The sequence below is a fragment of the Nymphaea colorata genome, unplaced genomic scaffold (assembly GCF_008831285.2).
Source record: "Nymphaea colorata isolate Beijing-Zhang1983 unplaced genomic scaffold, ASM883128v2 scaffold0001, whole genome shotgun sequence".
NCBI lineage: Eukaryota > Viridiplantae > Streptophyta > Magnoliopsida > Nymphaeales > Nymphaeaceae > Nymphaea > Nymphaea colorata.
In genome coordinates this window covers 1580680-1604164 of record NW_022204507.1, presented here as the reverse complement: position 1 = coordinate 1604164, position 23485 = coordinate 1580680, and the positions used below count along the sequence as shown (strand labels likewise).

General features: G+C 39.9%; 2 protein-coding genes across 2 annotated transcripts in view; both read left to right on the top strand.

The window, feature by feature from the left end:
• Nucleotides 1–14208, top strand: part of LOC116267853 (uncharacterized) — a 52277-nt gene extending 38069 nt beyond the window's left edge. The window contains exons 17-18 of the mRNA XM_031649782.2: nt 12897–13108; nt 13647–14208. Coding sequence (XP_031505642.1) covers nt 12897–13108; nt 13647–13796 — 362 coding nt within the window. The 3' untranslated portion in view covers nt 13797–14208. The remainder of the gene's footprint in view (nt 1–12896; nt 13109–13646) is intronic.
• Nucleotides 14209–18123: 3915 nt separating this feature from the next.
• On the top strand, nt 18124–22341 carry LOC116267833 (protein transport protein Sec61 subunit beta). Its single transcript, XM_031649756.2, has 2 exons — nt 18124–18283; nt 21939–22341. The coding sequence occupies exon 2, from the start codon at nt 21945–21947 to the stop codon at nt 22209–22211; it is 267 nt and encodes an 88-aa protein (XP_031505616.1). The 5' UTR covers nt 18124–18283; nt 21939–21944; the 3' UTR covers nt 22212–22341.
• The last annotated feature ends 1144 nt before the right edge of the window (nt 22342–23485 follow it).

The window sequence follows — 23485 nt, the reverse complement described above, 5'->3', positions numbered from 1 at the left end:
TGTAAATTCGTAGGAAGGCTTTAATCCATCTATGCTTAAAGAAAGACATAATATGATAAAAAAGACTACCAATACATAATAGTATAACTATAAGTATATAACAGTAACAATACATGTAAGTATATAACCATACTAACGTATATATACAACAGACATCACAATATTGCATATTATATAACAAGGTAATGGTATATACATATAATAGGTTGATGCAATACTATATAATAGGTATAATAGACTGTACATAACAATATTTACATACAACTTGTATTACAATATATATAATAGGAATAACAAATTGTACATATAAGTTTATAACAGGTATAACACTGTAACAATACATATGACCATATGATATAAGTAGGTAACATAACCATACTAATGTATACACATAATAGGTGTGAGTTATGTCACACGGATATGGGTACGGGTACGGGTACGTGGACACGGCAAGTTTCCAAATTTTAGGATACGCGGACACGGCGAATATTATATTAAAAAAAATTAAAAATGATAATAAAAAAAACATGAAATTAATAATTCACTCTTAGGGTGTGCAATAGACGTAGCTGATCCAGAACCACAACTTGTAGGTTGAGACTGAGACACTGTTTTTCTTTTGCTCGCCATACTACATTAAACATAATAAAAAGATGGAAAAAACATATAATGAACATAAAATTTATGAAATAAAACATACAACAAACTGACAAAGTATAAACATGCAGTCACAAAACATCAGAAGCAGAAGGAAGGCTGAAAACTTGTTCAAGAATGGTAAATGATCGTACTAAACCTTCATAGATAAAAAAGCAGAAGCAGTTCATTCATGTCTAAAAGAATTTTCAACTCCTTCAATATCGTATATCTGTCATGGAGCCAAAAATATATGCATTTCACAATATATATGCATACTATCATGTCATAAACTTCTAAAATTAACATTTTATATGTTAATGCCATCTAGATTGGATGCTACAATCATTAATTTCCGAGCAACAGCCGAGTTCATCTATAAAATATCTAGCTGCAATCGACTATGTAGCTGAACCTGCTTATCTCACTTGATTGTTATTATCACGTATTCATCATTATCTAGCATCATCAACAACAACGAAGGCAAAATCCCCAAATCGGCAAAATCCCCAAATCCCAAAATCAAACAAAAAAAAAGAAAATATCGCACATAGCATTGAAGAATAGGATCCTTAACCGCCCAATCTTCAAACCAAAACATCCCCAAATCCGCAAAAAATACCCAATCTAAAAAATCCCCAAATGAAAGTTGAAACCCTAACTTCTAATATCGAAAAGAATAGAAAAAACACTTACCTCTCTGTCGCCGGCTGCTGCCGGACGCCACCGGATGTCGCCGGAGGTCGTCGCCGTCGCCCGCCATTGCCGAACTGTGCTGCCGCGGAAGTCGTCGAGGGTAAAGGAAGGTCGACCATTGAGGGTAAAGCGTAAAAAGAAAACGAGGTTTAAAAAGAAAATCGGGTTATGAAAGTGGTTTGGATCAGGTCTGACCCAGACCCGATCTAAAACGTATCCAGCCGTATCCATGTGTCGGGATCCGTGTGTCAGCGTGTCGACGCCGGTACTTGACCCAAACTGCCGTATCCGTGTCACATAGCACGGGAAGAGTACCCGCATGGTACCGGTAGGCCCGTGGGTGCGGAGGGGTGCTGCGTTGACCGTATCGGGTACGGTCAATGCACCCAAGGTCATTTTCGACCTTTTTTAGACTCGGTCAAAGTTGACTGAGTCCAATTCTGTCTGATTTTAATGTTAACCTTTTTTTACATTTTCACGTTTTAAACCATTTTAACGTTTTTAACGTTAAATATATCGAAACCCTAAAACCCTTTTTCGTTTCGTTTCATTTCGTGGGTTTCTTCTTCTCTCACCAACGACCACTCACGGCGACCGGCGACGATAGACGATCTCTTCAGCCTCTGAGGTTCCTCTCTCTCTCTCTTGGTCGGTCGGCTGACGGTGGGGCTGGTACACTCCCTTCCCCATCGGAACCGGCTCACTGAAGTCTCTCATCTAGTTCGACCTCTCTTCTAACTCCGTGAACGGCTCCCTTCAAGCGTTGGTAACTTGTCCCCCCTTATCGGGATTTTAAACCTCTTGTTCAATGTGTTCTTTCTCGCTCCCTATCTTTCTCTGTCTCTCAATCTAAATACAATATGCGTATTTGTGTTTTATGCATTCGTTTTGGGCTAGTTTGACTTCCCATTTGTGTTTGTCTGTTGCATATTAGTTTCTTATGAAAATCTAGTACATATTATTTTAGTTTTATGCATTAGTTTAAGCTAGTTTGGTTTCCCATTCATGTTTGTCCATTGCACTTTAGTTTCTGATTAGTAGCAATGTGTGATTTGTGTTTCTACTTAGTGTTTTTAGTTTGAGGATTGTTCGAGACTATGGTTTTGTTGTGGATTTGATTTCCCATTTGTTTGTGATTTCTCATATTTATCTCTGGTTTTCTCATTTTGCTGGTGGTTTAAACTTGTGTGCTGCTTGGTTTTGTACTTTTTTAGGAACCCATTAGCAGTCGTTTAAACTTCTATGTTGCTTATTGTTATGTGTTTTTCTTGTGAGCAGTCGAATAGGGTCTGTATGCTATCAACATTGCTGCATTAGGTCTGTGTTTTTTTTTTTCCTTTTTTTTTTCATTCACCAAAACTTGATTTTTCATGTCTATTGTTTTGGTTTTATTTAGGATCGGGCAAGGAGCCAAGTATTTTTTTTGCAATTTATTATGTCTTTGCAATTTTTTGATATATATATGTCCGCGTGTGTGTACTGTTGTACCCCCCGCACCAAATTTTTTGAAAATGGTTCGTGCCCGCACCCGTACCCGTACCTATGTGACATAGAGTGTGAGGTATTACAATACTATATAATAGACTAAGTGACTAATTGTATATACATATAACAACATAACAATACATAAAAATACGGAATCAATACTATTTCATATACCTTTCAAATAATTTGGATGCACCTTCTTTGCACACATCTTAGGCCTAAACAAAAACAAACTTGCTGCTCAATCCATCAAATGTGTATTCATTAGATACTTTGCCAATAAAAAAGGATATAACTGCTTTGATCCCTAGACCGAGAAAGAGATTATCAGTGCTTATGGTACCTTTTTTGAGTCTCGTCCTTATTTTTCTTCTCTGAGTCCTCCTATGTCTGAGATGCATGTTTCTATTCCTCCAGTGTCAATTGAGTCTATTCCTCGTTCTCAACCTATGTCATGTGAACGTTTCCTTGATTCTCCATTAGTTTACTCTCATCGTCATGATCCCTCTTCCAACCGCTCACCAGCGTTTTCTCAAGAGGTAAGCTCCACTAATAAGATTGACTTAGGTATAAATAATAACTACTCTGTAGATGATCTCCCGATTGCTATTCGCAAGGGCAAGCGACAGTGCACACTACATCTGATTTCTAATTTTGTCTCTATTGACTATCTGAGTACAAGTTTGGTGCAGTTTGATCGAGCTATGTCTTCTCATCATCAAACCTTGTTAGATTCTCGGTGGAGGCAAGCCATGCAGGAGGAAATGGATGCTCTTATCTTTCGGGAGACTTGGGACTTGGTGGAGTGTACTTCTTTGAGACTTTTTCACCTGTGGCTCGATTGGGCACTATTTAACTGATTATATCTCTTGCTGTCCAGCAAGAGTGGCATCTATTTCAGCTTGATGTGAAAAATGCCTTCCTATATAGAGATTTCTCTGAAACCGTCTATATGCAGCAACCACCTAGTTTTGAGTGACAGGGGGTGTCATTCAAGGTATGCAAATTGAAAAAGACTATATATGAACTTAAACAGAGTTCCCGTGCATGATTCCATAAGCTAATTGAGGTTGTGTCTAAATGTGGATTTCGACGATCCCAACTTGGTCATTTGTTGTTTATCAAGCAAGGCACATCTGGTATAGTGATATTGATTGTATATGTTGATGATATTGTTCTCATCGGGGGAAGTCATTAAGAGATAGCCCAGACAAAGGAGTTTCTACAGTAACACTTTTGTCACAAAAGATCTTGGACAACTCTGTTATTTTTTTGGTATTGATGTGGCCTGTAGTAGTAAAGGAGTTGTAGTGTCTCAAAGAAAATATGTTATTGATCTTCTGTAGTAAGTAGGTTTATTGGGGGCTAAACGTGTCGCACTTTCTATGAATCCTCGCGTTCATATTCATGATGAATTAGAGCATTTTGACTCTAGATCGTACAGATCTCTGATAGGGAATCTTTTATATTTGATTGTCATGCGTCTTGACATTAGCTTTGTTGTGAATAAGCTAAGTCAATTCATGAAAAAACCCCAGAAGGTTCATTGGGAGGTTGCTCTAATGGTAGTCAGATACTTAAAATCAGCCCTGGGCAAGGGGTTATGGTTCAAAAGGGAGAATGTGTTGACATAGAAGCTTATAGTGATGCTGATTATACAGGGTATGTAGATGATAGGAAGTCTACTACAGGTTTTTGTGTCTTTGTGGTGGGCAATCTAATTTCTTGGAGGAGCAAGAAGCAGAATATGGTGGCTCGATCTAATGTTGAGTCTGAATATAGGGCTATGACTCAAATTACAGCTGAAATGACATGGGTTAAATCAGTGTTTCTAGATTTGGCCATTTCGGTGAATCTCCCAATGAAGATGTATTGTGGTAATAGGGCAGGAACCTATATCGCAAACAATCCTGTCTTCATTGAGAGGACGAAGCACTTTGAATTCGGACCGAGTACAAGAATGTGTTATTAACACAGTTCGTGTCTCCTCAAAAGATCAGGCTGTTGATATTTTTACCAAGGCTCTCCCCATAGGCGATTTCCTAAGAGGTTGTAACAAGCTGAACATGATGGATATATATGCTCTAGCTTGAGGGGGAGTGTTAGATACTCTAACCAATCGACTAGAGTGTTTCTGCAATATTAGAATGTAGGTCTTTTAATATTATACAATGTTGCTTGGGCTAATATTGTAAATGATGTACCGCCAGCCCTAGTCTCTTCAACTTGAGATTAGGGTAATGTTAATGACAATTCTTTTGGCTTCTCTCTCTCTGGCTATAACATCATCAAGGTGTAAATTCGGGAAAACAAGACTGAATGTTTTCTCATAACTCCCAGGTTGTTGGCGGATCATCATAAGTGTTCCACTCAATGAGCCATTCCGTCTGTAGCTGCTTCCCTTGTCTCACCCTTCGAGTTTCCAACCTGTGGTAGGGGTATAGGGCTGCTGGTTTAGTTAGTGTAGGAGCAGCGCTGGCCTCCATACTGATGGATGGATTGAAACATGTTTTCAACTTTGAAACGTGAAACACTGGGTGGATTAAACTCCCTACAGGCAACCCAAGTTACATAAGCTACAGAGTGTATCCTCCTTTTAACTTGGTATGGGCCAACAAACCTTGGTGCAAGCTTGTCACTGTCGTTCTTTACTGCTGAGCCCATGCCATGGGTAGGGCGTCGAAGGAAGACCCAGTCTCCTTCCTTCAGCTGCAAGTCTTGGTGTCTCCTGTTATACTGTTTCACCATGTGATTTCGGGCAACAACAAGTGTTGTTTGAGATCTTGGAGGACTACATCCTTGCACCTCAATTGGACATCTACATCTTCCTCCCTTGTTGTTCCTTGTTGGTATCTCTTTAGGTCAGGTGGGGGGGGGGGGCGTTCATAGACAGCTTCGAAGGGTGTCTTCCCTGTAGAAGAGTGCTAGCCTGTGTTATAAGCATATTTAGCCCAGCTCAAGTAGTCTACCCACAGTTTTGGATGCTCCTGTGAAACATCTGAGGTAAGTTTCGAGGCTTTTGTTTTTACTATCTCCGTCTACCCATCTTATTGCGGATGATAGACTGTCGACATCTACAGCTTGGAGCCTTGAAGTTGGAAGTATTCCTTCCAAAATGAGCTTAGAAAGAGAGAGTCTCGATTGCTGACTATCGTTCGAGGCATGCCATGGAGTTTGCCCATGTAGTCATGGAAAGCTCTAGTGATTGTCTTCACGGAAAAGGGGTGGGCTAATCCTATGAAATGGGCCTGTCTCGATAGACGATCTACCACCACCAAAATGACTGACTTTCCCCTAAATTTGGGCAGCCCTTCCACGAAGTCCATGGAGATATCTTCCCCAATGCGGTCCGGAACAGGAAGTGGTTGAAGTAACCTTGTGGTTCATTCTTGTTTTGTTGGCAGACTTAGCACCTCCTAACATAATCTGTGTTTGACCTCTTCATTCCAAGCCAATAGAAAGAGGATCGCATCCGCCTATATGTCCTTTCCACTCCCTTATGGCTTGCTGCCTTGGAGTTATGGAAATGCTCCAGAAGCGTCTTCCTCAACTCCGGTTCCAGAGGTATAAACCCCTTCCTTGGTATTACATGTATGGTTCTCGCCACACATACCCATAGCATTTGGTCGGGCTGTTGCTTATGTGCATCCCTATGTCTTGTATAGAGGCGGTTGTCTGATGCACCTGTTTAATCCTATCCCACAGCTCTATTTGTGTCTGAGAAAAAGTCATTAGGGTCATTAGAGACTCATCCAATTGATTGCTGGCGCATGACATTCCGTTCGCCACTGGGTTCACCTTCCCTTTTCGAAACTGTATCTCAAAATCAAAGCCCATGAGTTTAACAATCCAGCGTTGTAAGATAGGGGACAAGGACTGTTGCTGCAGTAGTATTCGAGGCTATGGTGGTCGGTTACCACCTTGAAACGGCGGCCCATCAGATATTGTTTCCATTTCAGGACTGCAAGTACGATGGCCATCAATTATTCTTCATAGGCTGACCTTGCTTTAAATGAAGGCCCCAACATTTTGCTGAAAAAGGCGATGGGCAGGTGCTCTTGGCTGAGGACAGCTCCCACTCATTGGCTTGATGCATCATTCTCCACCATGAAAGGAAGATTGAAGTTGGGCATCCTTAGGATACGTGCGGTTGTGATGGCCTGTTTTAGCCTTTCAAATGCATCTTCCTCTTGGCCTTCCCACTTGAACCTGTCTCTCTTTGTCAGCTCTACCAGTGGTGTAGCGATCTAGCCATAGCAGTTGTGATGGCCTGTTTTAGCCTTTCAAATGCATCTTCCTCTTGGCCTTCCCACCTGAACCTCTCTCTTTGTCAGCTCTACCAGTGGTGTAGTGATCCAGCCATAACCTTGCACAAATTTATGGTAATAACTGGCAAGGCCCAACACAGCTCCTTGACAGATTTTGGAGGTTTCCATCTTCGTATGGCCTCCACCTTATCCCCTTCCATCTCTACTTTTCCCTTAATGATTACATGCCCCAAATAGGCAAGCTGCCCTGTTCCGAAGACACACTGAGCCATTTTTGCATGCAATTGGTGCTGCTGAATAGTGGATAAAACCAGTCGGAAGTGCCTCAAATGCTCCTTTGCTCTTGCATTATATACTAGGATATTGTCGAAAAATACCAACACAAATTGGCGTAGGAATGGTCTGAACACATCATTCATCAATGACTGGAAGGTGGCTGGGGCATTAGTCAGCCCGAAGGGCATGACCTTGAACTCGTACAGCCCATCATGAGTTCTACATGTTGTCTTGGGGACGTTCGCGGGATTCACCCTTATTTGGTGATAACCTGCTCGGAGATCTAGCTTCGAAATATAAACAGCCCCATGTAATTCATCCAAAAGGTCTTCAATTATAGGAATGGGGTAGCAGCTTTTTACTATGATAGCGTTGCGAGCTCAATAATCTACGCAAAATCGCCAACTATCGTCTTTTTTCTTGACTAGCAGTGCCGAAGAAGCGAAGGGGCTGTGACTAGGCTGGATAATGCCATCTTTAAGCATCTCTCGCACCATTTTCTCCAAGTTCTCCTTTTGATTGTGGTTGTACCTGTAGGGGCGCAGTTTCACAGCCTTGGCCCCTGGCTGTAGCTCGATGTTGTGATCACTTCCTCTTGTTGGGCAGTCCTCTTGGCGCTTTGAATAAATTGTTGAATTCCTTCAGCAGCTCCTCTAAGCGTTTGGAGTTGATTCCTCCTCGCCAGCGTCGACCATCTGTCGCGTCATCTAGTTCCTAATCAGACTTCACCAGCAACATTAGGGATGCAGCCTTACCTTTTAATATTTTGGCAACAGGTTGTTCCCCATTTGGCTTCTTAGCAGCCGCGGTTAGGGTCTGTCCGCTCCCTCCATTTTGGTCAAAATGCATCTGCATGCCTACAAAATCCCACACCACTTCGGCCAGGCTGCCAACCATTGGATTCCCAGTACTAATTCGGCTCCCGCCATAGCCAAGGTGAATGGCTCGACTAACAATTTGTGGCCCTGAATTTCTAGCGTTTTAAGTGAACATCTGCCGTTGCATTTCAGTGTGCTCCCGTCTCCCACCCCCACATTGAACGTTGGCTGCTGCTCAATTGTGCAACCTAACGCCTTAGCTGTCTTCTTCGCTATGAAATTGTGGGTGGAGCTCGTGTCCACCAGCACACTGACTCTGACTCTGTGCCCTCTCAATGATCCGTCAATTCACATTAATTGGGGCACTTCGTTTTACCGCTAAAGCGTGGGGAGAAATCTCTGGCGGTAAACTGGCTGAAGACTCCCCCAACATCTCTTCATCTGGCGCAGTGGTTTCTTCCCCACCAGGTGGCTCGTCTTCTTCGTCCACCAAATACATGTGTAACTTTCTACAGGCGGTGATCATGGTTGGTCTCAGTGGAAACATATCCCTTTGCGTCGTTTGTCCTTAATACAGGTGTGAGATGCCTAATCACCTGTCGAGGGGCTAGATGTTGTTTTGATTCATACATTTGTGGCGGTGCATTCTTTGCTCGTGATCCGAGGCTCTGGCTGCCTCTATCAATACCCCATAGCCTATTGTTTTCTCCGAGACACCTGTGCTTCTCTTCCACCATTCATGCTATCTCAAAACAGTTTGGAAGCGTGCGGGGTTCGGCAGTCTGCACCTCAATCCTGATTTCCTCCTTTAGGCCACCTAGGAATGCTCCCACCAGTGCTTCAGTCGGCCATCCTCTGACCATGTTACTATGCTCCTCAAAGCGCTCCTGGTAATCGACGATAGATCCCCGCTGTTTGATAGGGGACAATTCGACGTTGTAGTCAAGAAACGTCTAAGGTCCAAAAACGTGATTTCATGGCGTCGACTAGCCCATCCCATGCCGGTCTGCTATGTTGCATCACCAACCATATGTATCACTTGATAGCAGATTCGTCGAAGTATATGGCAGCGTGACCCACTCTTTGGTCACTGGTGATTCCATGACATTCAAAGAATTGCTCTACCTTGAAGATCCAACACGGAGGGTCCTCTCCTGAGAATCACGGGAAGTCCATTCTAGGCTGCTTCCAAGGCCTTGCGCCAGGTCCGCTGTTTCCTCCGGTGAACTCCGAATCAGGTGCGTTGCCTGGCGAAGGAGGAGGAGGAGGGAAAGAAGGAGGGGGTCGAGGTCAACAGAACTCACCGTTTGCTATTTTTGTTCGTTCGGTACTGGGCGACCCCAATCCACGATTCGGCGGAAGGATGCCCTTGATCATTGTCACCAACGCGTGCTTATCAGCCATGAATGCTTGCATCCAATCTTCTGCCTCCTAGTTCTAGATTTCGACTGCATACAGCCTCTGATTCATCAACGCCATTGTTTCCTCCATCGCTCCCTGTGCGCCTCCACAGTTGCCATGACGTCCTTTGAGGTTACGTTGTTGGGGTTGGCCATGGCTCTGATACCAATTTGTTAGCCTAGGACTAACAGAGGAAGACAACTCACGCACTCTGCTTCGGTGAAAGCCCAACCTCCACTGCAATCTCTAATATCTCATTCGTAATTAGGTTTAAGTCACTAAGAAACTTATATACTCAGATTCTTTAGATTGGGGCGGGTTTATTGTCACCTAATATCCACCCGATCTGCGACTCTACTGAAACGGATCCCTGACCCATGGGCTCCAGCCCTTAACAAGTACATAACAATATATACTCAATTAAGGAGCTTTAATTGAAAGGGAACAACTTTTCACTTTCCCATGGGCTAGGCGTGTTGGTGCCTAGGCAGCAGCCTAAACGCCGACACATATCTTGTTGCCTAGGAGTGTCGACTCAGGCTTTAGTTCATGCCTAGGCAAGGCCTTAACAACATAGGCCTGAGTCAACCGGCAAATTTGATGCAATCATTTTTTAAGTGGACTTATGCAATGCAATTCACGTTGGACTACCATGATGTTCTAGAGCACTGACGAGCTCCTTTAGCATCTTACTACAGGGGCTTGTACAGATGTGGTGGTCGAACTGCAAAGGTCAAGGATGAGATAGGGATAAGACATTATTTGTGCATGGGTCGAGATGCAGCAGTTGATGCAGACAAAGTTCGTCCCATCTTGCTTTGCTAAGACCAGGAGTATCTTCAGCTTCACTAGGGGCCTAGGACTGTGACAAAATACACTTGAAGAATTTCATTGCCTGTCATTGTGTGTGTAGGTGGCAGCAACTAAGCACCAATAGGTCACGAGGTATATCGTTGGTCTTCGTTCTTCTATTAAAGATGCTTTCAATTGTTCTACAACAGTGTCGGTAGACCAAGAGTCCCCAAGGCATAAACAGGAGTCTCGTTTGTCGAAGTCTGATGGTTTCCACCATTGCTTCAAATATCAAGAGTCATGTCATATCCAGTCACAGTGTCCTAATGTCGTCAAACGAACTGTCATGGCCGAACCTACAGACGACACTGTTAAATCCGATGATGAGGTTCCCAAAATGAGTCAGAGACTGCCTCCACCACTGATGAAGTGGTTGTCGCATATAACGGTGACGTCATCTATAACCTCTTAGCCATGCGTCATGTCTTAGCAACCCTTAAAGTGCCTGTCCAACCATAAGTGGTTGCGAAACAGTTCTCCTAGGACTAAGTGTTACTGTGATGGGTATGTTTGCATTGTCATTATTGATAGTGGGTTGTATGAGAACATGGTTTCTCAAAATATTGTTGATAAGTTACACCTACAAACTAAGAAACTACCCAATCCCTTTAAGGTGTTGTGGTTTAAGGAGGGAGATGAAGTCCCTATCATCCATAGGTGTTTAGTGAAAATTTCCATGGGTGACCACTACAAGGATGAGGTTTGGTGTGATGTATCCCTTATGACTGCTAGTCATATCTTATTAGGTGTCCGTGGCAGTATGACTACAGAGTCATTCACGATAGTCCTCCAGAACACTTACACCTTTAAATTTAAGGGTAAAAGCTTGCCTTATTACCTAGTGGGGAGTCTAGTTCTATTAGGGGAAAGGACTATGGTAAGGCATCACACATTGTCTGTCCATCTTATAGGGGTTGGCATGGTTTTGGCCGATTTGCTGTCTTATTGTGATTTAAATGACGCATCAGCTTTACAACGAGCTCAAATTGGTTATATATTCGGTAAACCCTTGTTGGCAATGGTTCTATAGTGATGCATTTCTAGTACTGGATTTCAAGCCGAGGACACTTGGGCACCCCACCTATAACACCATCTTCGTTAGGGCTCGATTCATCCAATTTAGGGTTTCTTGGTTAGATTTCTTCATTTGAATCGGCCTTTCCTCTGTGTGACCTGTTTTTCACGAGTTTAAGCTACGAGGTTTTTTTTCTTTTTTTTTTTGAAATTTTCAGGTTCCTTTTTTGTTTTTTGACAGGGTCGTTTCTCGAGATTTCAGCCATTGCAAAGATCGAGGAAAAAACCTGGGCTTTGGTACCAATCTGATGCAGTAATTAGAGGTCCTCACTCTAATCCCTGTGGCAAAAGCACCAGAAAACAAGGTCAGAAGGGAAAATGCAGGAAAAAATGCGGGATTCAATAACAAAGGGAAATTAAAGTTTTCTCAACATCAATTAGCCCTAAAAAAAACAAAAAATGCCTTTTTAAGAGGCCTGGCCTTAAATCCCAATTGATCCAGACCCCGAAATAATATCAATAACCAAACAAGCCTATCCAAATTCTAAACGGATCCTAATACAGGATCCAATCCAACTCTAAATTATACTGCGTCAATAATGCTTTTGATAAGCATATGGTCAGATGGGTATAGATTATAGTGGCTAATAAAGGCAGGACCACAAATTGACCAGATATTTATCAGCTTGGAAAAAATCAATTTGGAGCCAAGCCAAATTCAGTATTTATTACTGCAATAAGACTTGACATGAGTTATTTAACCATATTTAGAACTAACAAATTCATGTTTTAAGAAGGTTAAATGTTAGGGTGTGTGTGTTTGGGTTGAACGGTCTTAAGCATAAGCCAGTCCATGGCCGCTGTACTCAACTGGGTGTCAGTGGCACCCAGTCCCATTTCCCCAAATTTACAACTTTATTCTAAAATTTTTGTTGCACCTTTAAGGGTGCAATAGAAATTTTGTGTTGACACCGTGTCATAGGCAGGGGTATCTTAGACAGTTGTTGCAGACACCCTGTCCAGCTCAAGCAAACATACTCTTACAGTGACCAATTGTAGCCATGTTGATGGTTTGTTGGTTCCTGTCGCAAAAAATGGATGAATGGATATAATGGTCTATCATGCTTTTAACTTATTTCAGCAAAAAATGGATGAAGGGTTATAATGGCCTATCAAGCTTTTAACTTATTTCATTAAAGGTGCAAATTATTTTTAAGTTTTAACACACTTGTGCATACCTTAATTGCTAGACTTGTAATTTCATGTATATTATGCAGCCAATGCTCTAAAGTAAATTAGTTATATAAACTGCTAAAGTTAGACATTGAGTTAGTTTCAGAATAGCGGTAGTACGAGCTTAGCCCATTTTGCATGGTATTGAGATCCTGTTGTTTGAGCGGATTTCTTATTTGCACTTAATTTTTTTTTTTTTGGTCTTCGTTTGTGGCAGTTGAGCCTTTGACAGAGTACCTTAAGAGTCTCTCTCCATCAGCGCTGGACCTGGAGCTTCGTATTCTGCAAATCACGGATGAAGATCTAGAAAATAATGACCACACAGAAGAAATTCATTCAATTGATTTGATTCTGGACTACTTTACCCATGAGCTGTCCCGCAGCAACAACTTTGAGTTCATCCAGGCTATGATCAGGCTATTTTTGATGGTAAGCATCAATAATTTGATACTTGTGATATGCTGTCAAGGGAATGCCTTCTTCCCCTCTTAGATAGTGCTAACAATTGAGCCTATTGGATATCATGGATTTGATGATTTGGAAGGCGTATGTTTAACATACCTTGTTGTCGTCCTTTCAATGTACTCAATTACTTTGCATAGTGCAAAGTGCAAACTGCCTAGCTATGATTATGCCTTGAGGCAAAGGAGACGGATGTATTTTGTGCTCCGAACCTCTGTCTATTTGGAGGCCTTAAGCCAACCTGCTTAACCAAATTCACAGAGCCTTTGTGAATGATTACCTACAGTTAGGACGCAGACTTACCATAGTACTGTGCCTGACATGGTCTGGTTTAGAAGGTGAGTTCCATGAGTTGAGACACTGGACCTGAAATCCAACTAAGAGGAAGCTATTGTGATAAGTAATTTTGATGTGCATTTTACATCCTAATCCATAAACTGGCCTTAATGTCTTGGATATCAGGAAAGAATCTGACATATGTTATCATTTTCTCTTATATGAGCAGATACATGGTGAAACTGTCAGATGCCAGCCGACCCTATTGGACAAGGCAGGGAAGCTTCTTGAGGTTCAAAACTCAATTTGGCAAAGATTAGATAGGATGTTTCAGGGTGCAAGATGCATGGTGACCTTCCTCAGCAACTCCCAGCTTTAACACTTGGGGCCAAACCCTTTCTGCAGCAATGCCCAGCTTTGACTCTAAGGTGCCAAAACTCTTTCGTTAGTAACTCCCTGTTTTAGCTCTCCGGTGCCAAAACTCTCGGATACAAGTTCACCTCTGTTGGTTCTGTTCCCTTTGTTACGGGCAAGTTTCAAGGACGTGGAGAGGAACTCTTTGGCAGTGAAACCACTCCTTGAGCGTGTGTATGATGAGTCAAATTTCCGTAATTTGGCCACATGGTCAGTCGCTTTTTTGTAATTTAGCCATTAATTTTTCATTTCTTGTTATATATGCTGCTCTGTGATGTAGAGCAGATAAATTTTGTATACTTCCATTTGGGCATGTTATTTATTGAAATTTTGTAAACTTTAATTGAACGGCATTTGTGAAAGAAGCATTAGCTATATATTTTCTGCTAGACAACACTTTGTTGCTGTGCTTTTAGAACTCGGGAGAAGTAGACCTGTCCAGTTGGCAAGGGGAAGAACTTAGCCTGCCCTTTTAAGGCCAAGATCATGTAATACGGTGGCATCATGGATGTTTTGTAAAACCAGTAGTAAAATCTTTGAACATGGCAAGTCAATGTGAATCTTCTGATTCAGACTCCAGGCGATAAAAAAACTATCTTCTGGGCAAATCTACTCATCTCACTATTCATTATTACTTTTGGGTACCGTGCGGATGACATACTCATAAAAAGGTGGTTTTGTGAAAACTTGCTTATGTATTTCGGTAAAAAGACCGGATTATATTTTTTTAAAAAAAAGCCTGGGGTGCTAGGATCCCTTTTAAAAATAGTTTTGACAAAACTCATTTTTGTTGCCGTCTAAACAAGCCTGAAACAGCGCTTTAGAAGGAAACCAATCTTTACTTTCAAAAATTGGTTTTGGGGTGTTATCCAAATGCCCCATTTAATTTTTCTTGGTTTGTTCTTGTTTAGTATCGTTAATATTATTTTCCAGTTATTTTAGTAAACTTGATTTCATTGCCTTGTCTACAAGTCTTTCTCCATTTTAGTTGAAAATTTCCATCATTGATACAATTTGCCATCTTCCAAAAACGTATACTCTTAATTTTACCAAATTCAGAATGTTTCTTCTCGGGAAACTGTTTTGACTTAACAAATTGGTTAAATTCTATGATTTAATGCTTTCCTTTTAACAGTTTCCGTAATGCCATGGCTGACCAACATCACCTGAGCTTCGGTTGGTAATTAGACTTCGACTTTAGTACATTCTTTGGGACCTCCCACTCCATCTATTGCTATCACCGGGTTTTAATCTTTTGATGTCGCCCAATTTGGTGATATAGATAAGATGACGAGTCGTTCCCATGCGCTATGTACTAATTTTCGAACAAAATATAAGGCATTCAGTGTTATTTTTTTTCTTTTCTTTTTTTTTATAAAGAAGAATGCTATTGTTGACTTCGAAAATTCAAGGAGGAATGGTCGTCGTTTCCAGAATGTAAAGGCCAGAACGACTACATCAAATTTAAAATTGGCCTCCAAATTTGACTTTGAATCTCCCGTGCGACAAGAAGATCCGGTCGGACGTGTAAACATCATTGCCCAAAGACGTTACCATTGGCGTCGTGAAAGTCATCTTTTCCCTCCAGCTAAAACAAATGTATGTTTTTCCCTTATGAATCGCTGTAATTCTTTTGTGTTAACTTGTTTAGTTTGGCACATATGCATAGCCCTCGCTGCGTGCCTGTCAAAACTGAATTTCTAAAAAACATGGCCAAATATTTTTGAAAGGACGTGAACAGGTTGGTTTCCTAGTTTTTTAGAAAACATTATTCTAATCTCGTGAGTCAAACACAAGCTAGATTCCAAGGCCAAAAAACCAGTTTTCATAAAACTTAATTTTTACAAGTCAATGTTTTTTGTATGAACATTTGGATACTCATATGTGAGAAGGGGAGGATCAAGGACACTAATGTTTTTTTTTCTTTTTTTTTTTGTTATTGCAAATAACTGTTCAACATTTGAACCAACAACAAATGAGCCATCAACCTTTCAACTACAGTAAACCAGCTGTCAACTTCTTATTAGATAAGGGGCAGTGGTTTCAGGAGAGGGTCACTTGACTTTTGTTGGAACAATCAATCTTGTTGTTGATAGGGAGAAAGTCAAAAATTTTTCATGAAGAGGACCAAATTCTAGTTTCAATATTGGCATAGTCAAAATATCATTTTTTAACAATTTTTATTTAAGTAAATGTAATTTTTAAAACTTTACATATAATTTATTACTTTTTTTTTAGAGGGGGCAGGGCTGCAGCCGACCCCTTGGCTCCGCCATGTCTGTTGCCCTTTGTGGGATTCGCGGGGTGGTGACGGTTGGCGCCGTTGCCCTTCACTGACGAGTAAGAGGTGACGGTGATTTTTTATTTCATTTTTTTAATTCTGATAGAAAAGTTGGGGTGTAGTTGAAAGCTTGAGAACCTAAATGTGATTGGCAAAAAATTGGGCTGTTGTTAAATTTTTCTTTGTTCTTATGAAAATTTACAAAGACGCCAACCTTTGAGTCCATAACAAATGGATCATCATCTTTTCAAAAACAACAAAACAGCCTTCAACTCTTCCACTAAACTTTCAAACAGATCTTTCTATTAAAGTATTAAAATATATTATCAATTAACGTTTTAAACTTTTTTTAAATTAAAATTATTTTTTCTCAAAATAAAGCAAGGGTCGCAGGCCCTTGCCTGAAACCTTCACAGCCACCCTTCAAGGTTTCAATCCAGGATCGCTCAACCCTCGCTTTCTAGGAGCACCTGACCTTTACGAGAAACAATGAGGGTCGTAGCGACCGTTGCTTGAAATGTTTCATCGAACGACCCACAATGAAACCCGTAAGGCTGTCGATCTTCAACGAAGCTGACCATTGCTAGGTGGTAAGGATTGAGGCTAGATATTTTTTATGAAAGAGGTCGAATTAAAGTTGTAAAATTTTGACATCGGCATGGGTTGAAAGATCATTTTTCAAAATTTTTACGTAAGACAAATAAAATTTTATAAAATTTACATGTAAATTTAAAAAAAAAATTAAAGTGGGGCCCGGGCCCATGTTGATTGAGTCAATCAGTTGAACGGGCCAATCTTGTTTTTGTCTTTAGTTGAAACAAAGTTAGTAATTTCATATTTGTACTTAAACAAATAAGGGCTATGGCTATAACGGCTAAATGTATTTATATATTTCAAAAGTAGTTATAATCCTCACAAATAATAGTTATTATTTGTTTGACATGAAAGAAACTTACCTACTTTTTTTATCAAAACTTATTTTTATTTCTAATTTAATTGGTAATCGTTCTTGAATCAAAGGTTTTCTCCAGACATTTTTATTGGAGTTGAGTTCATAATTGTTCGAATTGTGTAATCTCCAATTACAGACATTGGTAACTGACCCAAAGCAATTTGATTATAATTTAATTCATGACAATTGTAAGTGAAAAGTTCACATTCTTCAGTCATGATAAACAGTTTGTGGGGCAATACTCTATGAAATTACCATAAAATATACAAATTCCGAAATCAATACTATAATTAAACCATCGTTTCTTTCCAAATATTTGATTCTAATCGCCAATCAACAATAGGTAGATCTATCAGACATACACGAACATATACTTCACAAGCAATGCATTTATAAGATTCAAAGTAAATTCACCTATGATGTGATCGATTTTTCATAAATATATTGAATAGTTACACGTAAACGATTTGAGTGAGATAAGGTAATAATGAAACTTTGACCAATGTATCTTGCCCCCTTAGCCCTTGGTTGAGCTACTCTTTCTTGTTTCAAGAGGCAAACTATAGTTTCATTTTGACAGGAGCTCAAATATTATTTTTTATAATTTTTATACAATATAAATGAGAATTTGAAAATTTAAATGTAAATTAAAAAGAAAAATTAAGACACCTAGAGCTCCTTGGGTCAAAGGCCCTTGACTGAAGATTTGAAATTAGGTCGAACCGGCATGATCACCTGCCGTTGAGCGGTGACTTGTGATGATTTTTTTTTTTTAAATAAATTTTTATTAATAACAGTTAAAAATGTTAATGGATAATATTTTTTTTAAAATAAATTTTTATTAATAACAGTTAAAAATGTTAATGGATAATATATTTTAATATATTTAAAATAAAGGGGCTGTTTGAGAGTTTGTAGAAAAGTCGAGGGCGTTGTTGTTGTTGTTGAATGGCCCATTCACTATCGGTCCAAACGTCGGGCGTCCTTTTGAGAAGTTGTGGATTTTCTTTCATAACAAAACCATAACTTGATGCGTTATTGTCTCTAAACGCGTATTAGAAAAAGATTTTGACCCAACTTTTCGTCGGGCCGGTTGCCCTATATAAGCCGGGGATCTCATATTGTGTAGGCCTCGAATAGCAGGCGACGAATCTGTCGGAGCCCGATCGCGTCGATCCTTCACAAGACACTCATTTGGTTTTTTGGGGGACGACTTGCGGTGAGTTCTTCGGTTCGCTATGCCTTCATTTCGTTTTTGACTTTTGTTCTTTTTCGAGTTCGATTGCATCTTAAATGAACCGGTCGCTTTGCTTTTTGTTCTTGCTTTTTTTTTTTTCTCTCTTGGAATACTGTTGTGTAACGATTTTTTCTGGATTTGGTTAGATCCATCGTAGTTCATAATTGTCTTATTATAGTGGGAAAACGATGGGGTTGGATTTGCTTCCTTGGGTTATTTTTGCGGCATCGAAGTCCGATCGCTATTTCTCTCTTCCGATGGACGTTAAAGATTTTTTTTTTTCTTTCCCTTGCTTGGGATTGGTTTTTTAGAATGATCTAACTTTTAATTTTTCGTGTTCGATGAGCGACTAGACTAATCGATTACCGTGAGATCTTCTTACTGTTGGGAAATAAATGAAATTAAGCTGAACGCGAAGGATTGCTAGGCGAAGGTGACAAGATGGAGTCCTCTTTTTGGTTTCCTAGGGTAATGGTTGAACCGTTAACACGGATTCTGCCTAATGCATGGAGCTGAGTTGAGGAAAAACGGATTGGTTTCTGCCTTCTGGTTTATTGTTTTAAGGGGGCGCAGAGGTTCGCCATATTCTGATGTTAGAAGAGGGCCTGTGTACGGGCATGCCTCTGGAAAATTTGCAGGCTTGTGCTTCCTGATTAGATCATGGGGCTCACATTTTTATTGCCGTTGTACTCTCATTTTGGGGTTATTGTAGTTGGTGAATAAAGACATCGTTTCAAGTTTCAACTACAAGCATATTTCACATTTTATTTTTTTGATCGAACAACTCTGCTTACCTCAAGATTCAGCCTGGAAATAGGTAGTTGAAGCTTGTTGAGACCATCATTTTTTATGTTTGAGTTCAAGAAATTTGGTCGATCGCTGCTTTCACCAAATGTTTACACATAAAGGAAAGAAATTAGTGGAGTTTTTCTTGTAGTTCTTCTGTATACAGTAGACACATTAATCCAGAACTACCTATAAACCTACACCACTTAAGAAACCTATGGGAGATCCAAGCATTAATTGGTAGTGAAAACTTCTATTTTCCATTGTTAACAAACTGCCCCTATGAGAAAACAGAGGAGCTTTTCTTGAGGAACCACTACTGGGGACATAAAAAGAAGGAAAGGGAGACATTTTATGAAAGAAGGGCCCTCTGACATCCAAGGGATGCAAACAAGGGGAAATTCGCTTCTCCATCATACACCAACTTCACAATATGTTCAAAAAAACAGTTATTGTAGTCAATATCTCTGGGTTTTGCTGTCCAGATTTTTCAGAGAGTGAAATGTGACAGGATTACCAGGCTAGATCTTATGAGTCTGAAAACAGTTATCTCAAGATTTATGGACAAGGGATGCTGCGAGTGTTTGAAAGTATATTTGAGTGTTCAGGGAATTGCGTTATCAGCTTTAGTAACTGTTCATTGGTGATAAAAATTGGTCCACAAGTTTCCTAGTGAAAATATTTTAGAAGAGAATGTTTCCATCAAGTTTTGGGGAAAAAATAATATCTGGAATTTTAGATCACCTTTTAGTAATGCATGTTTCCGTGAAGTTAAAACTCTGTTTGCATTGTTCCAGGTCATCATTTCTGGAAGACATGCTTTCTTCTGAACAACCTATTCTTAAGATGTAGTCATACTCTTGTATTATGAGATAAAATAAGGAAAACCTCAACTAAAAAACCAAACTTTCAGTAAAGTTCCGAAGAAGCTAGCACACAACTAAATTTACAAATATCTTCATTAATGTCTATTCAGATTCTGTACCAATCATGTGTATAAAGTGTTCAAATGAGCTTGAACAATTTCAAGAGCAGCCTGAGCTTGAAAATGCAGTGCTTTGAACCGTATATATATAGATATAGCAAGAGAGAAAGAAAGAGAGAATATGACATGGTTTAACACTGAAACTGTATGCTTCTCCAGCAGGATGTCGAGGAGCCATGGTTCTTGTGAGACAACAAACTAATAAGAAGTAAGAACAGGGTGAATCAATGTTCTCCTCTGAAATGACGATATCCTTTCCCCTACCTGCTTCATTCAATTTTCTCAAGGGAATTTTGTAACAAATTAGATAAATGTAATAAATGAAAAAGAAAGGTGAAGACAGGAGGAAAAAAGAAGAGTAAAGGGTGATGGTGGTAGTTTTCTTGAGAAGGTTTGTTTTCTTGGGGAAACATAAAATGGTAACGTAACTAAATTTCAATATAATATTACAAAGGGGGGTGGGGAATTTGCTTTGGTGAAAAACAACAATTCTATGTACCAAAAAAAAATACCTTACATTTTTTTATCATAGGAAGGAAAGTTTTGAGAAACTACAATTCCTCGTTTCCTTTGTCTTCTCATATGAATTTAAAAGCTCTCGTGACTGTTTCTTTCCATAATTTACATGCAAAAAGATCACATGAATTCATCACCCATATGACTGGGTACCCTTGAGAGGTTATTATTGACTGCATGTGTGAACCTTGACTGATGAAAGTGTACCATGTAAACTCAGGTCACACACACGCACACACACACACACACACACACACAGAGAAAGAGAGAGAGAGAGAGAGGGAGAGAGAGAGAGAGAGAAGGATTGGTAAGAGAAGGAGTAACATTGCTTAATGACATGCCCAACGAGTGTTGGACCATGCAGAGAAACATAACTTGCATAACAGGAAAACAGTTAAGAAACCATAAAGTTCACTAATTACTGTGGCCCACCTATTTGCAAAATTTAATGGAAGGTTCTAGTGTTAAAATTTCTATCCTGGCTGTTGAGAAAACTTTCATTGTTACAACAAAAGTTGCTTCACATGGAATTTCAAAGAATTGATTTACTTTATAAATATTGTATTAATAAAGCTGAAATTTTGGTTTACAGCCGAAGTATGTAAATTTCTTAATCAAGTAGAGCATCCTCATGCATGCATGGCACCTCACAAGTCCAGTCCCAGTATCTCTTGCACATCCAAACTATATATCATATCCTTCCCTTGCATGTACATAACTTCGTACTTGTACATCTGTTCACTTATAATGATGCTTGCTGGGGTCGTTTCTGTCTCGGTTATAAAAGAGGTAACTTTTTTATACTAAATTTATTTGGTCCGTAGGTATTTTACAGTGAATCTACTGCTAACTTACAGTTCTTTTATGAGTCAAAATTTGGCATCTATCTTGTGTTAAAAATTGTGGAGCATTAGCTGCCCCTTGTGAAGTATTAGCTCATGTAATTACAGGAGAACATACACAAGTGTTTTTCTGCTCTAATTGCATATACATTCCTTGTTATATCTGCATAAAGGTTGGACCATGTCCCATGCTTGCATATTTCTTTTTCAGCATGTGAACGAGTCAGTTCAATGCTTCAGGGTCTTATAAAGCTAGATAGCTACATTTTTGTACGATGCAACTTATATTCCATTACAATCAAGTTCTTTGTGCATAATCCAGAACTTCGACTCTGGTTGAATAATTGTCAGGTGGTTATTCAAAAATCTCATTCTTGTAACCGATTGCATTGTATTTCTCTGTTTCTCTCATGATCTGCTAATTGTCGTTGTTGGCCTTAAATAACATTGCCAATTTTTAATGCTTTTGCTTCTTATTCTTGCTTCCTCATGTGATTTGCTATCTCAGAGAACAATGGTCATTCCAAATGGTGCACCTCCAAGGGGCAGTGCAGCAGCAGCTGCCAGTTTGCGCAGGAGACGGGCAGCTGGAGGCAGTGGCAGTGCAGGAGCTGCTGGGAACACCATGCTGCAGTTTTACACAGATGATGCACCAGGGCTTAAGATCTCACCTAATGTGGTTCTCATCATGAGCATTGGCTTCATTGCTTTTGTTGCTCTTCTGCATGTCGTTGGTAAATTTTATTTTGTTCCCAGGGACTTGAGGAGAGCTCAACAGTGATGGCCATCTACTTGTAGTCTGAATTTTAAATGGACAAGTTTTTCCCATTTAGTACCCTATAATTTTATTTGAGAGTTATGTTTCTTTATGAACAATAGACTAGTAAATTAATTTTATTTACAGATTTTAATCTTCTGGTTTAACGTTTCATATGGTCTTGGATTGCACTTCTGCCACATTTTTGCTACAATTCTTTCTGCAGTTTTCCAGTGTCCCAAGAGAAAGCCTTTAGGCATACAAATTATATTGGAACGGGAAAATGCAATTGTCAAGGGTGAGGACTGGGAGGACATACAAAAGTTAGACCTGGGCAACGGGACGGGCCCGGCCCGGTAAAACCTGGCGCGGGTTGGCCTGTTGGGTCCGAAACCCGGCCCGGGTCCCGGTCCGTTTGGTAATAAAAAATATTTTTTAATTATAAAATAATTTTTTAGTAATAAAATATATTTTAATAATAAAATACATATTATTAAATTTAAAAAAAAATTAAAAATTTATTTTTTTTTAATTATAAACGTGCCGGATCGGGTCTAGCCGGCACATGAGGCCCGAGCCCGGCCCGCCGGGCCGAAAAAACCCAGACTCGGGGCCGGGTACCCGATGGGTACTTGGCCCCTTGCCCAGGTCTAACAAAAGGCAGTCGGCTTGTCTTATTGTTGGGGAGCCAAGCTTTCCTCCTTTAGCAAGTGCAGTTTAAAACCTGATGCAATGTTCTGAGCTCAGATGATGGTCGGGTACTTTCTGCTTGACATTAGTATTTGTTCTTGACAAGCTGATGTATTTTGGTGCATATGATCTGATGCAAGTACGAATGAGAATCAGACAGTCGGTGCTTTAGTTTTAACATTATAAATTACTGTAAGGACCATTCATTCCGTTGACGGTCTAGAACTCTGAAATACCCATGTGTCGGTGCAAGTTGTATGAAAAGTTGGATGACTTATTGTCGATATTCTGTTAATGTTCTAGACTTATGATCCTGAAAATCTTTATTGTCACTTTTATGTACACGAGCCTTCGAAATCTCGTAACCTTGAGATGATGGCCGCCTGTGACCATGTAGTTGTGAGTTGTGACTTGGAGAATCGGTAGTTTTTTCGTTGGAAAAATTGGATCGTCAAAACAATGGGGCTCCCATCTGAGGTTCAAAATTGTCACAATCATGGTCTTTTGGTATAATTTTAAGCTCCACTGTCTGGCCAATTATTAGATTTTTGGATCTTTAGAACCTTTACAAAAATTTTCGGAAGAAACCCTGCTGGAGGTTAAGCCTC